The sequence below is a fragment of the Colossoma macropomum genome, unplaced genomic scaffold (genome assembly GCF_904425465.1).
Source record: "Colossoma macropomum unplaced genomic scaffold, Colossoma_macropomum, whole genome shotgun sequence".
NCBI lineage: Eukaryota > Metazoa > Chordata > Actinopteri > Characiformes > Serrasalmidae > Colossoma > Colossoma macropomum.
The window spans coordinates 1063613-1086591 of NW_023495303.1; the positions used below are offsets into that span (position 1 = coordinate 1063613).

General features: G+C 40.5%; 1 protein-coding gene across 1 annotated transcript; it reads left to right on the forward strand.

Moving 5' to 3' along the window:
• The first annotated feature begins 690 nt into the window (after positions 1-690).
• Positions 691-20275, forward strand: mfsd6a (major facilitator superfamily domain containing 6a). The gene is made up of 8 exons (XM_036562069.1): positions 691-1013; positions 2822-4070; positions 5549-6135; positions 10246-10343; positions 13335-13496; positions 15146-15241; positions 17807-18090; positions 19686-20275. The coding sequence occupies exons 2-8, from the start codon at positions 2850-2852 to the stop codon at positions 19815-19817; spliced, it is 2580 nt and encodes an 859-aa protein (XP_036417962.1). The 5' UTR covers positions 691-1013; positions 2822-2849; the 3' UTR covers positions 19818-20275.
• Positions 20276-22979: the final 2704 nt, after the last annotated feature.

Genomic DNA, 22979 nt, shown 5'->3' on the forward strand with positions numbered 1-22979 from the left:
AGTCAGCGTCTCCGCAGGTGATCACAGTGCTGGAACTTCGCAACCAAACTGCTGACTAACCATGAGACGTGGGCTTGTTTTGGAAAAACAAAGGCATTTATTCAGTATCTGTTGTAAATTAGAGAATGCATTCCTTAAATTATTCAGTATCTACTTTAAATTATTCAGTATATACTTTAAAGTATTCAGTGTCTACTAGAAATTATTCAGTATATACTTTAAATTATACAGTATCTACTAGAAATTATTCAGTATATACTTTAAATTATTCAGTATATAGTAGAAATTATTCAGTATATACTTTATACAGTATGCACTATAAACTGTATGCACTATGCACTATCATTCAGTATATACTTTATATTATTCAGCATCTACTTTGAATTATTTAATATCTACTATGTTATTCAGTGTATACCTTAAATTATTCAGTATATACTTTAAATTAAACAGTATCTACTAGACATTATTCAGTATATCCTATAAAATATTCACTTTGATTCAGTACCTACTTTAAACTATTCAGTATCTGTTATACATTATTCAGTATATACTAGAAATTATCTAGTAACTGGATGTGGAAACTGACTACGCATTATTCTGAATCTAATATGAATTATTCAGTAGGCACTATTAGAATGGGTGTGGCTTAACTGCTGTAGGCTGAATGGGTAGGTGTTTGGGTTTTTTCTGGAGCTTCTCCGCTGTCCAATCTGGCAACCCTGCTGGCAGGGCAGAGCTTCCGCACAGAGCGCGCAGGTGAACACAGAGCCGGAGCTTCGCCACCGAACCGCGGACAGAAATTCCCCAAGCAGCCCAGAGAACAGTGCAGAGAACCGGGCTTAGTGTTAGAGAAACGGAGAAGGTTCGCCGGTAAAACCCCCCACCGCGCATCTCTGGCAACCAGACGAGGAAGAGAGAGAAAACGGAGAGCGGAGAAGATCAGAAATGGAAGCTCGGAGGAGTTAACCTCATACCTGCCCGCTCCAAAAGCAGAAGGAGAGGAAAGGCAGGTAAAAAAGAGAGCGTTGTCGTTTAAACACCTGTGTTTTTTCTTCATCTTTCTGACCTGAACTGCGTAAACTCCTCCATTTCCTGCCTACCTGCCATAACATTGCTAAGCCCCTCCCCAACAGCCCGGAGTCGGCTTCTTATTCGAATTTTCCGTTCCACCTTAAATGGTGCAGCAGTTCCATTCTGGTGCCTAAGGCACCAGAATGGAACTGCTGCACCATTTAAGGTGGAACGGAAAATTCGAACAATGAGGTGGCGAATGAGGCGCCAGTCTCAGCCTCAGGTGAACAGCCGCCGAGGCCAGTTTAAGGGCGTACCTGACTGACCGGTTAAATGCCATAAAGTGGAATAAAGAGCGGTCGTTTCGCAGCGATAGCAGGCTGGAGGAAGTGTGTGCGCTTCCGCAAATGTTGGAGGGTTTGAGAGACGGCGCCATTCATCAGCTCAGAGCTGCTGTCACTCTCCTCACTCTCCTCACGCGCCTCGCTCTCCTCACTCTCCTCACGCGTCTCATGTAGTTTGTTTTTGTGCTTTCCTCACTTTCTATGCACTGAAGAGCTGCTGCTTCTACTTCTCTCTGTATTCCTTCAACAGATTCACTCGTTTAACACCGTGAACCATTGATTCAGTATCTAATATGAATCATTCAGGAACTACTAAAATGATTCAGAATCCACTATAAGTGATTCAGTATCTACTGTGAATTATTAAGTAACTACTAAAATGATTCAGTATCTCCTATAAATGATTCAGCATCTGCTATGAATGATTCAGTAACTACTATAATGATTCAGTGTCAACTATTAATTATTCATTATTTCATTATAATCTTTATATTATAATTATAATATTCATCATAACCATTAATTACGAATTATTCAGTTATTATCTTACTAACCCCGTGAACCATTGATTCAGTGTCTAATATGAATCATTCAGGAACTACTAAAATGATTCAGAATCCACTATAAGTGATTCAGTATCTGCTGTGAATTATTAAGTAACTACTAATATGATTCAGTGTCTACTATGAATTATTCAGCAACTACTAAAAAGATTCATTATCTATTATAAATGCTTCAGTAACTAATATTAATGTTTCAGTATCTCCTATAAATGATTCAGCATCTGCTGTGAATGATTCAGGAACTACTATAATGATTCAGTGTCAACTATTAATTATTCATTATTTCATTATAATCTTTATAATATTATAATTATAATATTCATTATAATCATTAATTACGAATTATTCAGTTATTATCTAACTACGAATGATTTATTATCTACTATGATTTTTTCCTTGTCTACTCAGTGTTTCAGTTTCTACTATGAATTATTCAGATAATACTAGAAATTATTCAGTATTTACTCAGAGTAATTCAATATCTACCATGAATTATTCAGTTATTATCTAACTACTATAAACGATCCAGTGACTAGTATGATTATTCAGTATCTACTATGAATGATTCAGTATCTATTAGGAGTTAGTCTGTAACTGTTGTAATTGATTAAGTATTAACTATTTATTAATCAGTAACTACTATGAGTGATACAGTATCTACTATAAATGATTCATTATGCAATACAAATGATTCAGTGACTACTGTGAACGATTCAGAATCTACTGTGAATTATTCAGTCATTACTATGAATGACTCAGTATCTACTATGAGCGATTAAGTATCTACTACAAAGTATTAATTTTGCATAATAACGCATAATAACGACCAGAGAGTGGATGTTATGTTTTAAACAAAAATAATTTCAAATAAAATTCACTTATTGTTCCTCCCTGCTGTAGGATTCACTGGCGCCCTGCTGTAGGAGTCATGGCGCACGATGACCGCATGGCCATTCTGGCGGACGAAGAAGATGAGGAGCAGAAAAGGACCGATGCTCTTTCTCAACGTTTTAATCGGCTCTCGCTGGAGGTCCGGGAGCCCACCACCACACCCGCATCCAAACCGACTGACCCTGACCCAGCAGTACTGACCCCAGATCCACAGCATGAGCTGAACTGCTGTGAGCGAATGTGTCTCCGGATCAGCCGGCACCTCCTCGTCTCCAAAGTGTTCTACTTCTTCTTCTACGCTGCCTATGGCTCGCTGCACCCCCTGCTGGCTGTTTACTATAAGCAGTTGGGGATGACCCCCAGCCACAGTGGCTTGCTGGTGGGGATCAGGTACTTCATCGAGTTCTGCAGCGCCCCCTTTTGGGGCGTGGTGGCCGACCGATACAGGAAGGGAAAGGTTGTGTTGTTGTTTTCTGTTTTCTGCTGGTTGATGTTTAACTGCGGGATTGGCTTTGTGAAACCAGCGGCCATGAGCTGTAGACTGGAGAAACCCATGACAACCACCACTTTAAGCCCAACTTTAGCTTCCACCAATGGGACTTTAGTTCCAGCTATGGCTACCACCAATGGGACTTTAGCCCTAACAGTAGCTTCCACCAATGGGACTTTAGCCCTAACAGTAGCTTCCACCAATGGGACTTTAGCTCCAGCTATAGCTACTAAAAATGAGACTTTAGCCTTAACTGTAGCTTCCACCAATGGGACTTCAGCTCCAGCTCCAGCTTCCACTAGCAGCACTTTAGGCCCAACTGTGGCTTCCACCATTGGGAAAGGAACAGCCCTGCCACTTAACGCCTCAGCCAACCACACTAGGCAGCGCCGAGATCTGATTGGACATCCTGCCAGATTGTCTCTGTTGTCTTCCAATCAGGAATTGGGCTACAGTTCTCAGCGCCGGTTCAAACGAGATGCTAATCTTAGCATTAGCTTGTTTTCTGACCAGAACCTGAGCTCTACCATGCGTCCTCAGTCCAGCACCACCGTTTTAGCTTCAGGCACCATGAGCTCCAGCTCCACACCTCTACAACCCCTTAACACCACCACAACTCCATCACCTCCTACCACCACCACCACCAAACCACCCAAATATGTCATTGACTACAACCCTGACCAGGTGGAGGCCATCTTCCTCCTCATTCTGCTGGTCATCATCATCGGGGAGTTCTTCAGCGCGCCTGCAGTCACGATAGTGGACACGGTGCGTAGTCTTCTCTGTGGACACGTTCCATCCAAAATGGCTAACCTTTCATTGTTCAGCAACTACTATGAATTATTCAGTATATACTAGAAATTATTCAGTAACTACTACAAATTATTCAGTACATACAAGACATATTCAGTAACTACTAGAAATTATTCAGTAACTACTATGAATTATTCAGTACATCTTATTATTTACTTAGTATATACTATTAATTATTCAGTAACTACTGTGAATTATTCAGTATATACCAAAAAATATTCAGTAATTACTACAAATTATTGAATATTTATTATAAATTATTTAGTAACTACTACAGATTATTCAATATATTCCAGAAAACATTAAGTAACTACTAGAAATTATTCAGTAGCTAATATGAATTATTCAGTATTTACCAGAAATTATTCAGTATATACTAGAAAATATTCAGTATATACTGGAAAATATTCAGTATCTACTATGAACTATTCAGTATATACTAGAAAATATTCAGTAGCTACAATGAATTATTCAGTACATACTAGGAAATATTCAGTATATAATGAATTATTCAGTATTTACTAGAAATTATTCAGTATATACTAAAAATATTCATCTACTATGAATTATTCAGTATGTACTAGAAAATATTCAGTATCTACTATGAATTATTCAGTATATACTAGAAAATATTCAGTAACTGCTAGACATTCAGTAGCTACAATGAATTATTCAGTATATGCTAAGAAATATTCAGTATCTATTAGAAATCATTCATTATCTACTTTTAATTTTTCAGTAACTAATATGAATTATTTAGTATTTACTAGAAATTATTCAGTATATACTAGAAAATATTCAGTATCTACTGTGAATTTATTAATTTATTATTCAGTATATTCAGTAACTGCTAGACATTATTCAGTATCTATCACAAATTATTCAGTATTTACTAGAAATTATTAAGTACCTACTTGAAATTACTCAATAACTACTATGAATTATTAAGTATCTATTAGAACGTATTCAGTAATTACTCTGAATTTTTCAGCATACACTACAAATTATTCAGTAACGACTATGAATTATTCAGTACCTACTATGAATGATTCAGTAAGTGCTTTCCACTGTTTGGTAATTAATATGAAGCTATTTTAAAGTTTTGTTGACCTACATATAAGCAGAGTAGTTGATTGGTTCTTAGGTTCTCAGTCTTGGATATTTGGGTGTCGGCAGTTGCTTCTTCACATATTTTTGCTCTGTAACATTTTACGACTGTTTTTAATCAGATAATCATGTTAACCACATGTACACGTGACATCATTTGAATGTGCGGGTGTGTTAGCTTGTATGTAACATAGATGTAGCAATATCCATATTAAAACTCCTTATTGACCTTGTAATATAGGTGACGAGTGACTTCCGAAGTCTGTTCAGTCCCTCTGCTTGTGTAAGGATGTACAGTGATGATGAATCTCTGGATGTTTTCCCAGGTGACTCTGCAGTATCTGGGTCCACACCGTGACCGCTACGGCCTGCAGAGGATGTGGGGTTCGCTGGGCTGGGGTTTGGCCATGCTCTTCGTGGGCATCTGGATCGACCACACCCACGTGGTCTACATCATCGATGGTGTAGTTGGCTGCATTCTGCCTGACTATAAAAACTACCAGATTGCTTTTATCGTTTTTGGTGTGCTGATGGCGATGGCTTTGATCGTGGCCACACAGTTCCAGTTTGACCTCCGAAGGCTGGAGGAGTATGATGGGAGTGGGAACCAGGAATCCCAGAGCAGTGCGCCACCTTCAGACAGGACAGAGGGCACAGAGCCCCCTGGTGGTCAGGAGTTCCGCTACCTGGAGCTGCTGCGGCTCCTTTGTGGCGTTCGCTACAGCACGGTTCTGTTCGTGGCCTGGTTCATGGGCTTCGGCTACGGATTCGTCTTCACCTTCCTCTACTGGCACCTGGAGGACCTGAATGGGACCCCCACGCTGTTCGGGGTGTGTTCCGTCCTGAGCCACGTGTCGGAGCTGGCCGCCTACTTCACCAGCCACAAACTCATCGAACTGGTGGGTCACATCAGGTAAGACAAGTTAGAGTTTGATATCATGTCTGTGGTTGAACTGACCTTTGGCTGTGGTCGCGCCGGCCTTCCTCGTCGCTACTTTCCTGACAGGGTCGAGCTCAAAACAGCTCATTCTGACATGAAATGATTTGGGAGACAACGTATAAATAAGTTTACGGCTAATGTAAACTAGCTAGCTCTGTGGGGCCAGACTTGAATACACGTCTAAAGCGGCCAATGTTGCCAGATGCGGCAGGCTCCCACAAAACTGGGCGGATTTTGGTCGGATTTGGTGGGTGGAAAAAATTTGGGCTGGTTTGTCATCATTTTGGCAAGTTGTTAAAAAAATGTATAAAACTAATCAACTACATTACTTAATAAAGCTGCTGAAATTTGAATAGGCCTAACTTCTCTCTATATCCAATCAGTTATCAATGCTATGATTGACATCAGTGGTTAAAGTACATATAAGAAATATATACATACTTAAATAAAATGTAAAATGTATATCGATGGTGTAATATTTGTTAAACAGTTGTGTACTAATTTTTGCAAAGAACATTAAATAATTATTAATTATGCCTCATACATTTAGACTATATTTATTGCTGTTGATAGAAGAAAACCTCATATCTCCATTTTTATCATTTTTCAGTTTTTTGTTATAATTTGAAAATACCTGTTGTCCTTTACATTGTGTGTAAATTTCTTGAAGAATGGACCAAAAGAAACGGCCCAAAATGACTTGGATAAAATTCTGGTTCCATTGACTTACATTGCAAGTAAAGTAGGTTTTTTCCTTTTCCTGTAAAGTTGCCATTTTGGAGATACGAGGTTTTCTTCCGACAACAGCGATATGTGTGCTAACGTTCTCGAACAGAAAATGGTAGAGCGAGTACTACTCTGTACACTCTCTCTACCAGTTAAGATGATCTTAACTATGCTTATGGGAAACTGAGCCCTGATTAGCTGCAACAGTGGAACACCTGAACAAGCAGGGCAGGAATCCTCCAGAACCACCGAATTACATTGATTAACACATTAATAAACCACTTAATAAAATCTAAAACAATGTGCTAGTTATCATTACTATCACTAGTTAATGATAGTACAGCATTATTTAAGGTTATAAGCTGCTTAATAAAATCTAATGTTAGTTCCTGTGTCTGTAGTTGTGACATTACATAACTGCTTAGTAATGCTTATTACTCTCTTAAATAGCGTTAAAAGATGTGCTCTTATTGTGAAGTGTTACCAATACATGTAAATAAAAGAAATGAGGTTAATCTCGTTCTTGCAGGCAAACAGTAAACATGTCCTAAATAAGCTATTTGAATAATGTTCCAATGACTAATAAATGATCAAAATATTTCACCATATTTCTATCCTCTCAGTGTAAACTGGGTGGTCCTAATCTTGAGTAACACTTCCATAAGCATTGCACCGACCAATCACAAGGCTGCGTCTCTGGCCCCGCCCACACACAGAACAGTCCCGAACTTTGAGACCACAAGCTAGCAAGGTAGGCACCTGACTGTATCGCCCTTTCACTCGTTTACCCAACACCAACATTGGTCGTTTGTCTGTTTGTGGGGGCAGGAGGTTAGAGAACCAGCCCTGTGACCGTAAGGTCGCTGGTTCGAACCCCTGAGCCAACAGTATGTGACTGAAGTGCCTTTGAGCAAGGCACCTAACCCCCAACTGCTCCCTGGGCGCCGTGGATAGGGCTGCCCACTGCTCTGGGCAAGTGTGCTGACTGCCCCCTAGTGTGTGTGTGTTCGCTAGTGTGTATGTGGTGTTTCACTGCACGGATGGGTCAAATGCGGATGTGAAATTTCCCCGTTGTGGGACTAAGAAGGGTCACTTATTTGTTTACTTATTTTGTTCACATGTTGCGTCGCTTGTCCATTTGTTCGTCCATCCATCTGCACATCTGTTTCTTTGTGACTTTTATCATCCAGTTAGCATCACATAAAAGCTGGATAATGATTCTAGTTCTGTATGGGGGCGGAGCAGGCTAGGAGTGTTGGACAGAGAGCTGTCAATCAAGCTGCTCATTAGCCACGCCCACTCAGTTCTCAGATAGGGCTTATCAGCAGTGTTTAATCATATTTATATCTTATATTTTTCTGTTCAAGCTTTTTAATATTCACTCAACATTTTTACATTTTACTCTGTGTTACCTGGGACTTGAATAGCTGTAGACAAGGAGCAAGGAAAGACAATTAAATCACTAATTGCAATTATTTATATGACAATTAAGCCTCAGCTTTTATAATCATGACAGCCCTACTTATCTTTACTCTCCTGAATCGACTCGCTGTTATATTTCCCGCACATCAGTTTTCTCAAAGCCATGAGCTTCATGAACCTTGATGCCAAATCTGTTAGAAGTGGGAGTCGGACTGGCAAAACCCGAATGTGAAATTTGAACCTGACCCGAACGTGACACACAAAAATGATGTCGAACCGCGACCGACTGCTGGTGTGTCCAGCTCGGGTCGGGCTCAGATTTCACAGTTTGGACAAATATTTCAAGCTCTGAAACTTCCTATGAATTCTTTGAGAGGTTTTGCTGTAACAGCAATAGTGGGTCGTGGGTCTTGTGTGTGTGTGTTTGTGTGTGTGTGTGTTGGGGGTGGGGGTGGGGCTGCTGCTGTTTGCAGAATAAAATGGCTCGTTGTTCAGGAGCACAAGGGCCTTTTCTCTTTACAATCACTTAGTCCGACCCCACATCAGCTACTGTGTACCACTCTCTCCCTCTCTCTCTCTCTCTCTCTCTCTTTGGTATTCATAATAAACACATAAATACATCACACATTTTCTGCATGGTGCTATGAGGTGTCAGTCATGTTGTCCAGCACTATTCATAAGCTTCCAGAGTGGGTGTGATTCACTATGATATGCTTAAAAAAAGAACGCTATATGGCCAAAAGTGTGTGGACAGCCCTACTGAGTCAATTAATCAGTGTTTCAGCCACACCCATTGCTAACAGGCATATATGTACAGCACACAGCCATGCAGTCTCTATACACAGTAGAATAGGTCATACTGAAGAGCCCAGGCACTGATGTAGGATGCCACCTTTGCCACAAGCCAGTTCATGAAATATCTGCCCTGCTAGATCTGCCCCAGACAACTGCTATCATTGTGAATTAAGGATGTCAGCCCAAAGTGGTCACTACATAAATGACTATGCGCAGTGCCAAGCGTCGGCTGGAGGGGTGTAAAGCACACTGGACTCTGGAGCCGTGGAAACGTGTTCTCTGGAGTGATGAATCAGCTTCTCTATTTGGCAGTCTGCACAGTGCCAGCAGTACAGTTTGGTGGAGGAGGGATGATGGACTGGGCTGTTTCTCAGGGTTGGGGCCCCTCAGTTCCAGTGAAGGGTGATGTTGATGCTGCAGCACAAAGACATTTTACAGTTATCTGCTTCCAGCTTTGTGTCAGCAGTTTGGGGAAGAGCCTTTCCTGTTCCAGCATGACTGAGCCCCTGTGCACAAAGCAGCTCCATAAAGACATGGCGTGACCAGTTTGGTGTGGAGGAACTCCAGTGGCCTGCACAGAGCCCTGACCTCAACCCCACTGAGCACCTTTGGGATTAATTGGAACGTCGATTGAGAGCCAGAACATCAGTGTCTGACCTCACACATGCTCTTTAGACTGAATGGACACAAATTCCCACAGACACTCTCCAAATTCTCATGGAAAGCTTCCCAGAAGAGCTGAAAAGAGGGGAAGCTTAAGTTAAAATTGTTTATAAATGCCCATAGCTTTGGAATGGAACATCCAACACGCTTCTATAGGTGTGATGGTCAGGTGTCCACATACCATAAGTACTGTTCATATAGGGTACACTTCATTAAGGATGTGCATTTTGGCAAATCTTCATTAGTCAGTCAATAGAATTAGCCAAAATTTGCATCCCTAATCTCGATATTTTGCAGCCTTTTGACAGTAAGAAATATATATAAATATCCAACAAATTGTGCTGGCCGATCATGATACACAGTGTAGTCAGTCAAGCACTACATTGTGCTTTATTATTACGGTGTTCAGCTGCAGTTCTTTGCTATTCACAGCACTAATGTGTGTGTGTGTGTGCGTGTGTGTGTGTGTTCCCATAGGGTTCTGTACATTGGGCTGGCCTGTAACACTGCGCGCTACCTTTACATCTCCTACCTGCAGAATGCCTGGACTGTGCTGCCCATGGAGGTGCTTCAGGTAAAGTACCGCTCAATTATTGTGGCATTTGTATTACCAGTTATAATTTCTAGTGAAGAGGGTTACAGTGGTACAAAGATACTGTTATTGGGCCATTATTCAGTAATGATTTCACAAAATTTATATACAATTAAATGATTATAACGTGAAGAAAAATTCGCTCAGAGCGGTTTGGTGTGAAACACTCCATTCTAGAGAAACTTACAGAGTCAGAATTTTTCACAGTGGTGTTGATAGGAACCAGATGTGGCATGCTAGCAGTTTCAGCAGCCAGCAGCAGTCATGGCAGCAAGTCAGGTTTTTATTGTTGATCTCTTTGTATCATCTACATAAATTAATGTGGAATTACAGGCGGTTCCGGCCCTCCACACGTCCCAAAATCAGCTTGATGCATTGTTTATATCTCACACACTGAATTATGGAGAAATATTGAAAAATCAGGATCCACATTAATGTCTTAACATTTTTTCATACATTTCGGTTTATATTCTTCTGTTGAAACGTGGTTTCAATACAGATCATATAGTTTAACAGCAAAACACAGGGTAATCACCACCTACACCCCCCCACACTCAGCTCTGCCTCCCACACACCACTCTGACACCAATGTTGCAGCCTGCGTTCTTTAAAAGTTGAGATGTTCTAGACATACTGACCATACCCGTCATATACTAAGAAAAGCTCAATGACATGATTCATCACAATAATGTCAGCATATCATCATAATAGCCACTTCTAATGTGTAAGGTGATGACTAGTTGCCTGAAGCTGATGGTTATTTGTATTATAATTCATTAATAATAATAATTTAGTAATAATTTTCATTTATATAGCACTTTTCATGCCGGTGGCAGCTCAAAGTGCTTCACAGACAGGTAATAAAGCATAACTGTAATACAAGAAATGATAAGTTTTAATTTAGACTCATATAAGAAAATAATACAGACCAAATTAAATGATAAATATCACAAAAAAATACCTTTTAAAAGATAAACTGTCAGATCATGTTACTGCTTGTTGTATTGTTCTAATAGGAGTTTAACAACACTGCCTTCTCTGGTTTTGTGTAACACGTTCAGGATCTTTATATGTGTTCGATTTGTTGATTTATGATCCGGTTTCAGATCCACCTGTTTGAATCTGCAGAGTGCAGCTGCTTTTGACATGTACACGTCAGCGGCCCTAAAATAGAACTTCCTCTCTATAAATATCTCTGCCTCTCTCTCCCTCTTTTTCTTGTTGAACAGCAGCTCTGCTGAGGCCGATGTTTATCACTCTTTTCCTAAACAAAACCTGTAGCATCATTAAGATTTCGTGTTAAAACTAGGGCTGTTAATCCATTAACGCTTGCGATTAATCTGGAAACCGTGACGCGTATTAATAGAATATTTTTTAACGCAAATTAATCATACTACCACGTTTGACCCCAACTTCCTTCCGTAATTCCTGCACGGATTTACTGAAAGGCGCAAATATAGAAACAGGATGACAGAGGAAACGTCCCCTGGTGTGCCGAATGGCAGGTTTCGCTTTAAAAAGCTTCCAAGTGGAAGTTTAGATAAACCTGAAGTTTCGTCTGGAACCGGATGATGGTCACCACTATAGGAACAGATAGTGCTGTGGAATCTACCATACGAGCATATCGCTATAGTCAGAAGAAAACCTTGTATGTTGTACCATGTACCTGTGATGTTTTCCCAAGCCATTTTGGGTCGTTTCTTTTGGTCCATTCATCATGAAATTTACACACAAGGTAAAGGGTAACAGGCATTTTCAAATTATGTCAAAAACCGAAAAAAATGGAGGTACGAGGTTTTGTTCCAACAGCAGCGATGTTGTATTTTATACAACAGGTTAGTTCCGGCCACGCAAGCTGATTGGTTGAGAGGCGTTCTAACTGTGACTAACTGTTATTTATAACAACACAGTTTTTCCACACTGTATCACTCCGCTGAGATGCCGTTGCTAAGCAATGACTTTGACAACTGTAGGAGACGCTCAAGCAATTTGAACGTTTTTACTTCTTACTTTGCCACAAACAGAAAATGGACACTTTTAAGATCACATTTGACCGACAGCCGATTTGGTCAGACTCTGAAGATGAGGCTACGCTAAGTTCCCAACCTGTCATCACCACTGAGCAGCTTTTCAGTCGGCAGCTGAGACAGAAGAACAGCTAAACAACCTGGAATCGGCCAGAAATGAACCCAATACCATTCGCCAAACTAAACGGGCTGTAAGATGCTTTACAGACTGGCTGGAACAAAACAACATTAATACTGATCTGGCAAAAACTGACAAAACTGAGCTGAACTTGATATTGCGGCAGTTTTATGGCTCAGTCTGATTTGGTCAGACTCTGAAGATCAGACTTAATTTCTGGCTGATTCCAGGTTGTTTAGCTGTTCTTCTGTCTCAGCTGCCGACTGAAAAGCTGCTCAGTGGTGATGACAGTTTGGGAATTTAGTGTAAGGAGCTGGAGAACGAACTGCCGGCTGTGCAGCGAGTGGGCGGAGCTCGTTACTCTGACGTAACAACGAGCTGCTTGTTCTATTGCTTAAGACGTACTTTGTCATAATAACGATCTATAATGTCATCTTGCCTTAATCTCAACACAAAAATGACTGATTAAGAACGTTGACGTTAATAATGATAAGATCGTCCGTCTCCGAAGCCTGTGAGTGCCTATCTGTGTGTCTGTCAGTGCAGGTGTGTCTGTCTTTGCGTGGTTTCTTTAATGAAAGGCAGGAATGTTGATTTAGATCAGGTTGGATAACATTCAACACAGATCAGCTCCGCTTTCATTTCAGTGTCTTTCAGCATGTCTGGCTGTGGCCTGCACAGCGTCTTACAGCGCTCATAGATTTATGATCAGCGTTTCACTCTCTGTTTACTCTGGAGCCATCAGTTCCCACAGACACGCACACACACACACACACACACACACACAGGTATCTGTTTTCACGCAATAATATTAATGTGTGTGTTGCAGGTGTGACCCATGCAGCTGTGTGGGCAGCATGTATCTCCTACCTGAGCGCTGCCGTCCCTCCCGCCCTCCGCACCTCCGCTCAGGGCATTCTACAGGGTCTCCACCTCGGCCTGGGGAGAGGCTGTGGTGCCATGGTGGGCGGAGTCTTCGTCAACTACTTTGGTACGACTAACAAAAATCCCAACTTTCAGTTCAACCTAACAAAAAAACTGTAGAACAGACTCAGTTTATATCACAATACCTACATTTAGAGTCGGTTATTCATTCAGCCTAATGAGAAACTGTAGAACAGACTTTATATCACAATACCCGATTAATGCCAGTAATAATAATAATACCTCACCAATAGAGGTGAAATATGGCTAAAATGACTCTCCTTACTCTGGAAGAGAAAAACGTTCCTTGACAAAGTTGATAAAATAGTCTGAGATCCTTACAGTTTACCCTGAACTCCTGGTCCCACTTAAACTGGCAGAAAACTACCAAATTTGTTTTCCTGACATTTATATTGATCCCATACTCAGCCCCTCTCCCTATTCTGGAGGGTCTCTCACAGCATTTAAAAGCACAGAAGCCCACCGGCTCTTCACGTCAGGGTGGGTAAAGGATCCCGTGGTGTTCATAATGAGGAGAAACACTCTGACATCATAGGAGGAACGACATCAGCTAATTAACACAGATGTGATCAACGCTGGCCTTTAGAGAACTTTAGCTGATGTTTACAGCCGAGAGATGAACAGTCGCCCCCTAGCGGAGCTGCAGACCGCCGGTATAACTTCACTCTCTGTTTCTAGAGATTTAAATGACGTTTGAATGGAGAAACATAAGCGTTAAATATCAGACTGAACGTCGTGGGTCGGAAAACGACGTCGTGTTTCGACAGACGTGATTCTGTAAGTTTGCTAGTTCAGTTAGTTCAGAGTTCAGCTCCAGTCCTGAAACCCCTGCACTGCATAACTGTGGTTTCCTGGTTAAAATACCTGATATTATTAGCTAATTAAGCCCTTCTTGAGCTGAACGAGGTGAACAGCAGAGAGGAACACTAAACTGTACAGTGCAGCAGTCTCCAAGCCTGGAGTGAAAACACTGAATTAAAGGTCTGTGTGTCTCTCGTCTCTCGGCTTCTGTCGTGCCGGTGAATCATTCACAAAGCACGTGATCGCGCAGCGCAGTCGCTCCCTGACTCGGCCCTCAAAATGACGGCGACTATACAGTGTGACGTCATGTGAAACGCAAGAATACTTAAATAGATGCCATGATTTTGTGCATTTGTGGGCGGAGCTTAGATGAATATAACAGAGCAGCTATTGAGGAAATAATGAAAACCTGTGTTCCACTGTTTGGACCCAATTGTTCACTAATCAACACTCAGTTATTGCTTGGGATTTTGGGACTTTTGTAACTCCAGAAACCATAAAATGGAGGCAGAAGGGATTAAATAAGCTTTTAATTTACAGTACAGGAAAAAAAAACGAACAAAAACTCGCAGAGGTGGATGTGGGTTTCCTTGCAATAGTGGTGACACATATCAGCCCAGTGCACTTGTAGTTCATCTGTCATCGTTTCCTGTCTGAGCTTTGTGTGAATAACTGAATGGTATGTTTTGTATATGAGTGTTTGTGTGTTGCTAGTTTGGTCGTTTGGTGGAAAATATCCTTTGTTTTTTCATAAAAATGTTCCACACTGTTGTGTAATTATTGCTGATGTAGTCATTTGTGCTCAACTGGAAGGCATAAAGCATTTGGCTGTATTTGTGTGTTATTTTAATTTGTGAATGAAATAAAGAATTGAAATGTGTTTTGTGTTTGCAGGCCCTGCGGAGACGTTCAGAGGGATCGGAATGGCCTCTCTGGTCATTCTGCTGCTCTTCGCCTTCATCCAGCACGTCACTGAGAAGAGTGACACGGGTAAGAGAACCTTCGATACTGCAGGTCACTTTGTTTGGTGTTTTAGGGCCTTCATGTTGGTCATCGGTCATCGGCATCAGTAATTTGTTCTTTTCTTGTACTGATTGACTCCAAATTAGGGCTCAAACAATATAAACTTTTTGTGGTTGGTGCTGATGCCATGTTAAGGGTTAAGAATTTGGGTAACTGATAATATCATTCTGGCTACGTTCACATTACCAGGTTGAAGTGGCACAAATCTGATTCTTTGCCCTAATGTGACTCAGATCTGATGTTTTCAGAGCTGTGTGGACACAAATCTGATCTTTTCAAATCCGACCTGAGCCACTTTCATATGTGGTCCTTGATCGGATACGTGTCTGATTCGTGGCCATGCGACCTTAATGTGATGCTCAGATCTGAATTCATGTGCTTTTTTTCCACTGCGCGTGCACCATCATTCAGCGTTACCATGGCAACAGCACCGAACAGAAGTTAAAGCCTGTAAACGGTGGAAAAGCAGCTCATCTCACCTTTTTCTCCTTCGTCTCGCTCTAATAATGAAGCTGAGAGCTGATCAGAGTTAATGATCTTCTCAGTGAAGCTCGTTCTGCTCGTTAGTTTGTGCTGATGATGTAATTCATTCACGTGACGTTACTGAGTAGGATGAGCTCATGAGGGTCATTTCAGGATGCCGGTTCATCACATTAATGACAGATTTGAGTCACTTACCTAAACGAGTGTGAACCTTCGTGTCAGAGAGATCGGATTTGAGCAAAAACTCGGATTTGAGCAACAAGGCTTGTAATGTAAACGAAGCTTCTGTCTGTGTTTTAATTTTCACATTAAAATAACTGGCAGAAACTCACAGTCTGAGGGCATTTTCTAAGTTTTGCATATATTCTTAAACACGCCTTTAAAGGCAAATCCATACAATATGATACCCACATATTAAGTATCAAAACATTCAGAACAATCTCAGCTCTCTCTATAATGGGGCCCTTTTGATCTGGAGCTCTGTGTACAGAGATAATCCCACCCTAAAGCTGAAAAAATGAAATCCGGTTTTATGAATTCTCAATATTTCTTCAGTCAGGTTTTGCCCTGTCACTAGTAGATGAGTTCATATTCCAGCAGTGCTGTGACCAAAAAATGGCTCATTATTGACCTGTTATCAGCCTATACTGATAAAAATTCTCATTCTGAGAAGTTTCAGAAATGTGGGCAAAGGATTTTAGTGTTGGTCTGATCTCTGTAAAGAAGTAGCAAGGGTTTTAGTTTTGGTCTGATCTCTGTAAAGAAGTAGAGAGGATTTTAGTTTAGGTCTGATCTCTGCAAAGAAGTAGCAAGGGTTTAGTGTTAGACTGACCTCTGTAATAAATAGCAAGGGTTTCAGTATTGATCTGATTTCTATAAAAAAAATAGTGAGGGTTTAGTGTTAGACTGACCTCTATAAAGACTGAAATAATAAGGGTTTAGTTTTAGACTGACCTCTATAAAGACTGAAATAGTAAGGGTTTAGTGTTAGACTGACCTCTGTAAAGACTGAAATAGTGAGGGTTTAGTGTTAGACTGACCTCTATAAAGACTGAAGTAGTGTGGGTTTAGTTTTAGACTGACCTCTATAAAGACTGAAATAGTAAGGGTTTAGTTTTAGACTGACCTCTATAAAGACTGAAATAGTTAGGGTTTAGTGTCAGACTGACCTCTATAAAGACTGAAATAGTTAGGCTTTAGTGTTAGACTGACCTCTATAAAGACTGAAATAGTTAGGGTTTAGTTTTAGACTGACCTCTATAAAGACTGAAATAGTTAGGCTTTAGTGTTAGACTGACCTCTATAAAGACTGAAATAGTGAGGGTTTCGTGTTAGACTGACCTCTATAAAGACTGAAATAGTGAGGGTTTAATGTTAGACTGACCTCTATAAAGACTGAAATAATAAGGGTTTAGTTTTAGACTGACCTCTATAAAGACTGAAATAGTAAGGGTTTAGTGTTAGACTGACCTCTGTAAAGACTGAAATAGTGAGGGTTTAGTGTTTAGACTGACCTCTATAAAGACTGAAAGTAGTGTGGGTTTAGTTTTAGACTGACCTCTATAAAGACTGAAATAGTTAGGGTTTAGTTTTAGACTGACCTCTATAAAGACTGAAATAGTGAGGGTTTAGTGTCAGACTGACTTCTATAAAGACAGAAGTAGTGTGGGTTTAGTTTTAGACTGACCTCTATAAAGACTGAAATAGTTAGGCTTTAGTGTTAGACTGACCTCTATAAAGACTGAAATAGTTAGGCTTTAGTGTTAGACTGACCTCTATAAAGACTGAAATAGTTAGGGTTTAGTTTTAGACTGACCTCTATAAAGACTGAAATAGTTAGGCTTTAGTGTTAGACTGACCTCTATAAAGACTGAAATAGTTAGGGTTTAGTTTTAGACTGACCTCTATAAAGACTGAAATAGTTAGGGTTTAGTGTTAGACTGACTTCTATAAAGACTGAAGCAGTGTGGGTTTTAGTGGTTGTCTGATCTCCATATAGAAACAATGAGGGTTTTAGAGTTTTGTCTACATTTCTTCTTTACCCCACAGAGGACAAGATGCTTGCGGAGAACATCCCAGTCCCATCCAGTCCAGTTCCCATAGCAACCATAGACCTGGTCCAGAACCAGGAGGCTGAGACCCCTCCTGTCTGGCAGGAGCCCAAACTTCCGGCCCGGAAAACGCAACACCAGGAGGAGCAGGAGGATGTGAATAAACCGGCGTGGGCCCTCAGCGTGTCACCATGGGTTACCATCGCCTTCGCCTTGGTCCAGATCAAAGAGGTGGTCCTCATGATGAGGACACAGCCACCCACTGAAGTCCAGCCCCTACAGGTAACCAGGGCTATACGGGACAGTTGTGTGTAATAGAATGCAGTTATTTGAATGGGATAAATGTTGTGCTTTCTGTTTATGTTGCATGCTTTCCTCAGAAGGGACGAGGTAAGTATGGTGTTAAATCATATTTGTTGCTGTTTCTACACCTGATCCAGATCCTATCCCAGACACATATACAGTGAAATGTGCTAGATAAGTGTACTTGTGCTAGATAAGTGGACTTTTAAGCTAAGCATAAGCTTTTACTAGCCTAGTCACATCATAACATATTTCACCTCGTATCTTTAGCTCTGTGTAAGTTTGTGAAAGGTTAGTTAGCTGATACAAAGCATTATAAATTCAGTAAGTGATGCCGGAAGTTTAATTTTATTAAATGTATATAAGTAAGGAATAAAATGTTAATTTGTGTTTTTTTGTAATGCTTCCTATGTGCTATAGCTGTAATTTGTACTATTTACTGCACAGGGCTCCTTGTTTGGTGTGTGGCAACGTTTAGCCAGCCACAGTAATCTTTCTGTGCTTCTTAAGACTCTTTAAGACCCAGGTTCTACACTGCCCTCTGGTGGAATATAGAGTGGTTCCCATGGGTTTTATACATGAGACTGTATAACATTAGAGAGAAGCTAAATTGCTTGTAAATTAGATTTAACTTTTATGACAAAGTAAACATTCGGACTCAATCCTAATTATAAAAAGTTATGAAAACTTCTGAACACAGCATGTTCCTAGCATGTGTATGTTGTAGCTGTCACATCAAAACCTACACTATATGGACAAAAGTATTACTTCCATATCACACCTACAGGAGCTTTTATGGTTCCCATTCTAAATCCATAGGCATTAATATGGAGTTGGTCCCCTTTTGCAGCTCTAACAGCTTCCACTCTTCTGGGAAGCTTCTACAAGATGTTGGAGAGAGTCTGTGGGAATTTCTGCTCATTCATCCAGAAAAGTATTTGTGAGGTCAGACACTGATGTTGGACGAGAGGGTCTGGCTCACAATCTCCATTCTAGTTCATCCCAAAGGTGTTTGATGGGGTTGAGGTCAGGGCTCTGTGAGGGCCAGTCAGGTTCTTCCACACCAAACTCACCCAGTCAGGCCTTTATGGAGCTGCTTTGTGCTCTGGGGCTCAGTCATGCTGGAACAGGAAAGGTTCTTCCCCAAACTGTTCCCACAAAGTTGGAAGTGTACAATTGTCCAAAATGTCTTGGTGCTGAAGCATTAAGATTTCCCTTCACTGGAACTAAGGGTTCTAGACCAACCCCTGAAAAACAACCCCATATCATCGTGACAGATAGAGAAGCGTGATTGGTCACTCCACAGAGTCCAGTGGCAAATAGACTAATGCAAATGGTCAACAATTACTTGGAATCTCAACATACGCTTAAGAATGTTTAACCTTCTTCTATACAGTTGCCATTTTCGAGAGGGCTTGTTATGATGTGTGTTATATCTCTAAATCAAGACATATTTTGTTTATTGGCTGGCATTCAATGTATTTTAAACAGTACTGTGTATGTTTTGTTTTTTTTTCACTGCTCCATGAATTCCCCAGAAACTTAGCATGTGTGTTATTTATTGCTCTGTCTAGGACGTAAATGAGCCTTCTCCAGACTCCCAGGATGAGGAGTTAACCCCCAGGAGTCCCGTTAGTGCTGCCCAGCCGGAAGGCTCTCCCAGCGGACTGCACTCCCTGCCGGACAGGGGGTCCCCGGAGGATTGAGCAGCACAGCTGGCCGCCCCGTCAGAGCCCACACAGGCCGCAGGCGACCTTGTCCTTCCACCCGAGCTTGAATCCAACTCTGAAACTCATTTGGTTGATGAAGAACTCTTTAATAGATGTATTTTTTAAAATATTTAGCGGATCATAAAAACAGAACCTGACGTAGAACTGACGTAGAACTTTGCGACATTTTCTGATTTTTTTGTGTGGTTAAATTATTTTCTGTAGTTTTGGGTTGAAGTGAATTGACCTATCCATGCTCCGCCCACAAATGCATTCATCTATCGTAGTTAATCGTGCGAGGGTTGACAAGCTTAACAGAGCACTGGCAAAAATGGCATTCAATCTAATGTGAAACGCAGTTTATACCACAGTACCTACATTTAGAGTCGGTTATTCATTCAGCCTAATGAGAAACTGTAGAACAGACTCAGTTTATATCACAATACCTACATTTAGAGTCGGTTATTCATTCAGCCTAATGAGAAACTGTAGAACAGACTCAGTTTATGTCACAATACCTACATTTAGAGTCGGTTATTCATTCAGCCTAATGAGAAACTGTAGAACAGACTCAGTTTATATCACCATACCTACATTTAGAGCCTGCAATGAGAAAATATTTGAAATGAATAACACTATAATTGTATATATTTTGGCTATGATTTCTCATTAGACTGAATGAGACTTTTATTCTGTACTGTAAAGCTGTGTTTCCTCACAACAGTAACTACAAAAAATGCGTTTGTGAGCAGAACATGGATGATTATTTTAATTCCGTTTGATGGGTGGTCTACCAGTGACCAAATCCCATTCAGAAGTGACCTCTCATAAACACTGGAATGATGTCCTCAGGATATTTAAACTGGAATTATTTGTGCTGGTTCCACAGAATAAGCTACTACACAGTTCAGATCTGGACAATATGATTTCCGTGTTGAAGTGTTTTCTTTTACTTACCCCAGATAGCGAGCATATATCAGTCCGCTGGCTTGATTAGGTGGCACCCTGCTGACTGTCCGCCACTGCTGGCCCACCCTCGGACCACCCAGGTTATTGTCCTACACAGTTTTTAATCCCCTCAAACAGATTTTAAATGCACATAGTCCTGTATTTTGACTGATTTAACTAAGACAAATATTACAAACAAATGAGAGGGAAAAAATGACTTACAGTGCTGTGAAAAAGTATTTGCCCCCTTCCTAATTTCTTCTATTTTTGCATATTTGTCACACTTCAATATTTCAGATCATCAGACCGCATTTAACATTGGACAAAGGTAACCCAAATAAACTCAAAATGCTGTTTTTAAATGATGGTTTTATTTATTGTAGGAAAAACAGTATTCAGCCCTACAGTAGTAGTAAGTAATAGCTACTAAATTAACCAGTTAGCCAAATTCAGTTGACTATTGGGTTCAATTTCACACACATTACACGTCACGTTACATCTGGTGTAAAGCTCACACCGCATTCCACCGTGAAAACATCATACCAACAGTGAAACATGGTGGTGGTAGTGCGATGGTCTGGGGCTGCTTTTCTTCTGCAGGACCTGGACAACTTGTCATAAGTGATGCCATGAATTCTGCTCTCTGTCAGAAAATCCTGAAGGAGAATGTTCGGCCCATCAGTGCACAACCTAAAGCTCAAGCAGAGCTGGGTTATGCAGGAGGACAATGATCCGAAGCACACAAGCAGGTTCACCTCTAAATGTCTCCAAAGAAACAAAACTAAGGTTTTGGAGTGTCTGAGTCAAAGCCCTGACTTGAACCCCTTTAAAACGCTGAAGCAAGACCTTAAATGGGCAGTTCTTGCTCGAAAACCCCCCAAAGTAACCAAATTAAAACAATTCTGAGTGGGCCAGAATCCCTCCACACCGATGTAAAAGACTCATTGTAAGTTATAACACACGTTTGACTGCAGTTGTTACTGCCAACAGTGGCACAACCAGTTATTAGGTTTATGGGGGCAATTACTTTTTCACAGGGGTGATATAGGTTTATCTTCAATAAATGGAATGATCACTTAAAATCTGCATTTCCTGTTTATTTGTTTTGTCTTCATAACTAATTAAAATTTGTTGGATGATCTGAAACATTTAAATGTGACAAATTAGCAAAAATAGAAGAAATTAGGTGAGGGGCAAATACTTTTTCACAGAATCTACCTTTGCCCTAAACTATGACCTGAACTAATTTACAAAGTATAAGAAAAGAAAAGCAGAAAAAACGATTAGAACTGAACTGTGAGTGGAAAAAAGCGCTGAAAAGTGGCATTTTGTCTAATATTCCACTTAACCACCAGTGGCCGCACGGAAAACGCTGACCAAAAAGCCAGTGGGTCAGCAGTGGCCTGCTATCCTCTTGACTATCTGGGAACAGTAAACTGTACGTTGCCATGACCCTCCAGGATTAAAGAGAACTGCTCTGATTCCTGTACAGTTTGTATTGCCTTGCTGGTTACATACAGTCTTGATGTCTTTATGTATCTCAGACAGCAGAGGGCGGTATTGTAGTACGAAATGTTAGGTTTTCACCCAGTACTAAGGTTCATGTGCAAAATCTGATGTTTATAAAAGTAAAGTGTTATAAAATCCACAATAGCTTAATTATAATTCCAGAAAGTAAAGCATAAGGGTTTGTGTTTACATCTGTGTGAGTGTGTTTACTATAATGTATGCAAAACAGAAAGACTCTAGTCTGAAGTCTGAAGACTCTGAGTCTGTCTATATGCAGATGTGGGGCTTATTTCTTGTTTCGGCTAGATAAATTAATATAGCACTATGACCAAAATTAAACATGTAACCATCAGTACATCCGCCGTAATTCGGTGCTACAGTAGACTCCAGAGTGTTATTTGCCAGTTTAAAGACTAATGAAACCCTCATCTGATGATGTCTCTTGAAGGTGTGAGGAAAAACTGCTTCGTATTTTCATATTTTTAGCCAAAAGCTAAGGTTACTGCTAGGAAACTGAACAGTTCAATTAGATTGTTCAGTTTCCTAGCAGTAACCTTAGTAACAATGAGTATCAATGAGATTAGACTACTCAGATTATAAAAATGACTCGTCAGATGAGGGAATAAGCCACGAGCTACATGCTAATTAGCCCTTATCTAAACACCATACCTCAGCTTTACTTCTTTTCTCTGGCTGAAAAGG

Coding starts and splice junctions, on each gene's coding strand:
- mfsd6a (XM_036562069.1), top strand. CDS start 2,850: ATGGCGCACGATGACCGCATGGCCATTCTGGCGGACGAAGAAGATGAG. Junction 4,071..5,548: donor CAGTCACGATAGTGGACACG/GTGCGTAGTCTT, acceptor ATGTTTTCCCAG/GTGACTCTGCAGTATCTGGG. Junction 10,344..13,334: donor GCCCATGGAGGTGCTTCAGG/TAAAGTACCGCT, acceptor TGTGTGTTGCAG/GTGTGACCCATGCAGCTGTG.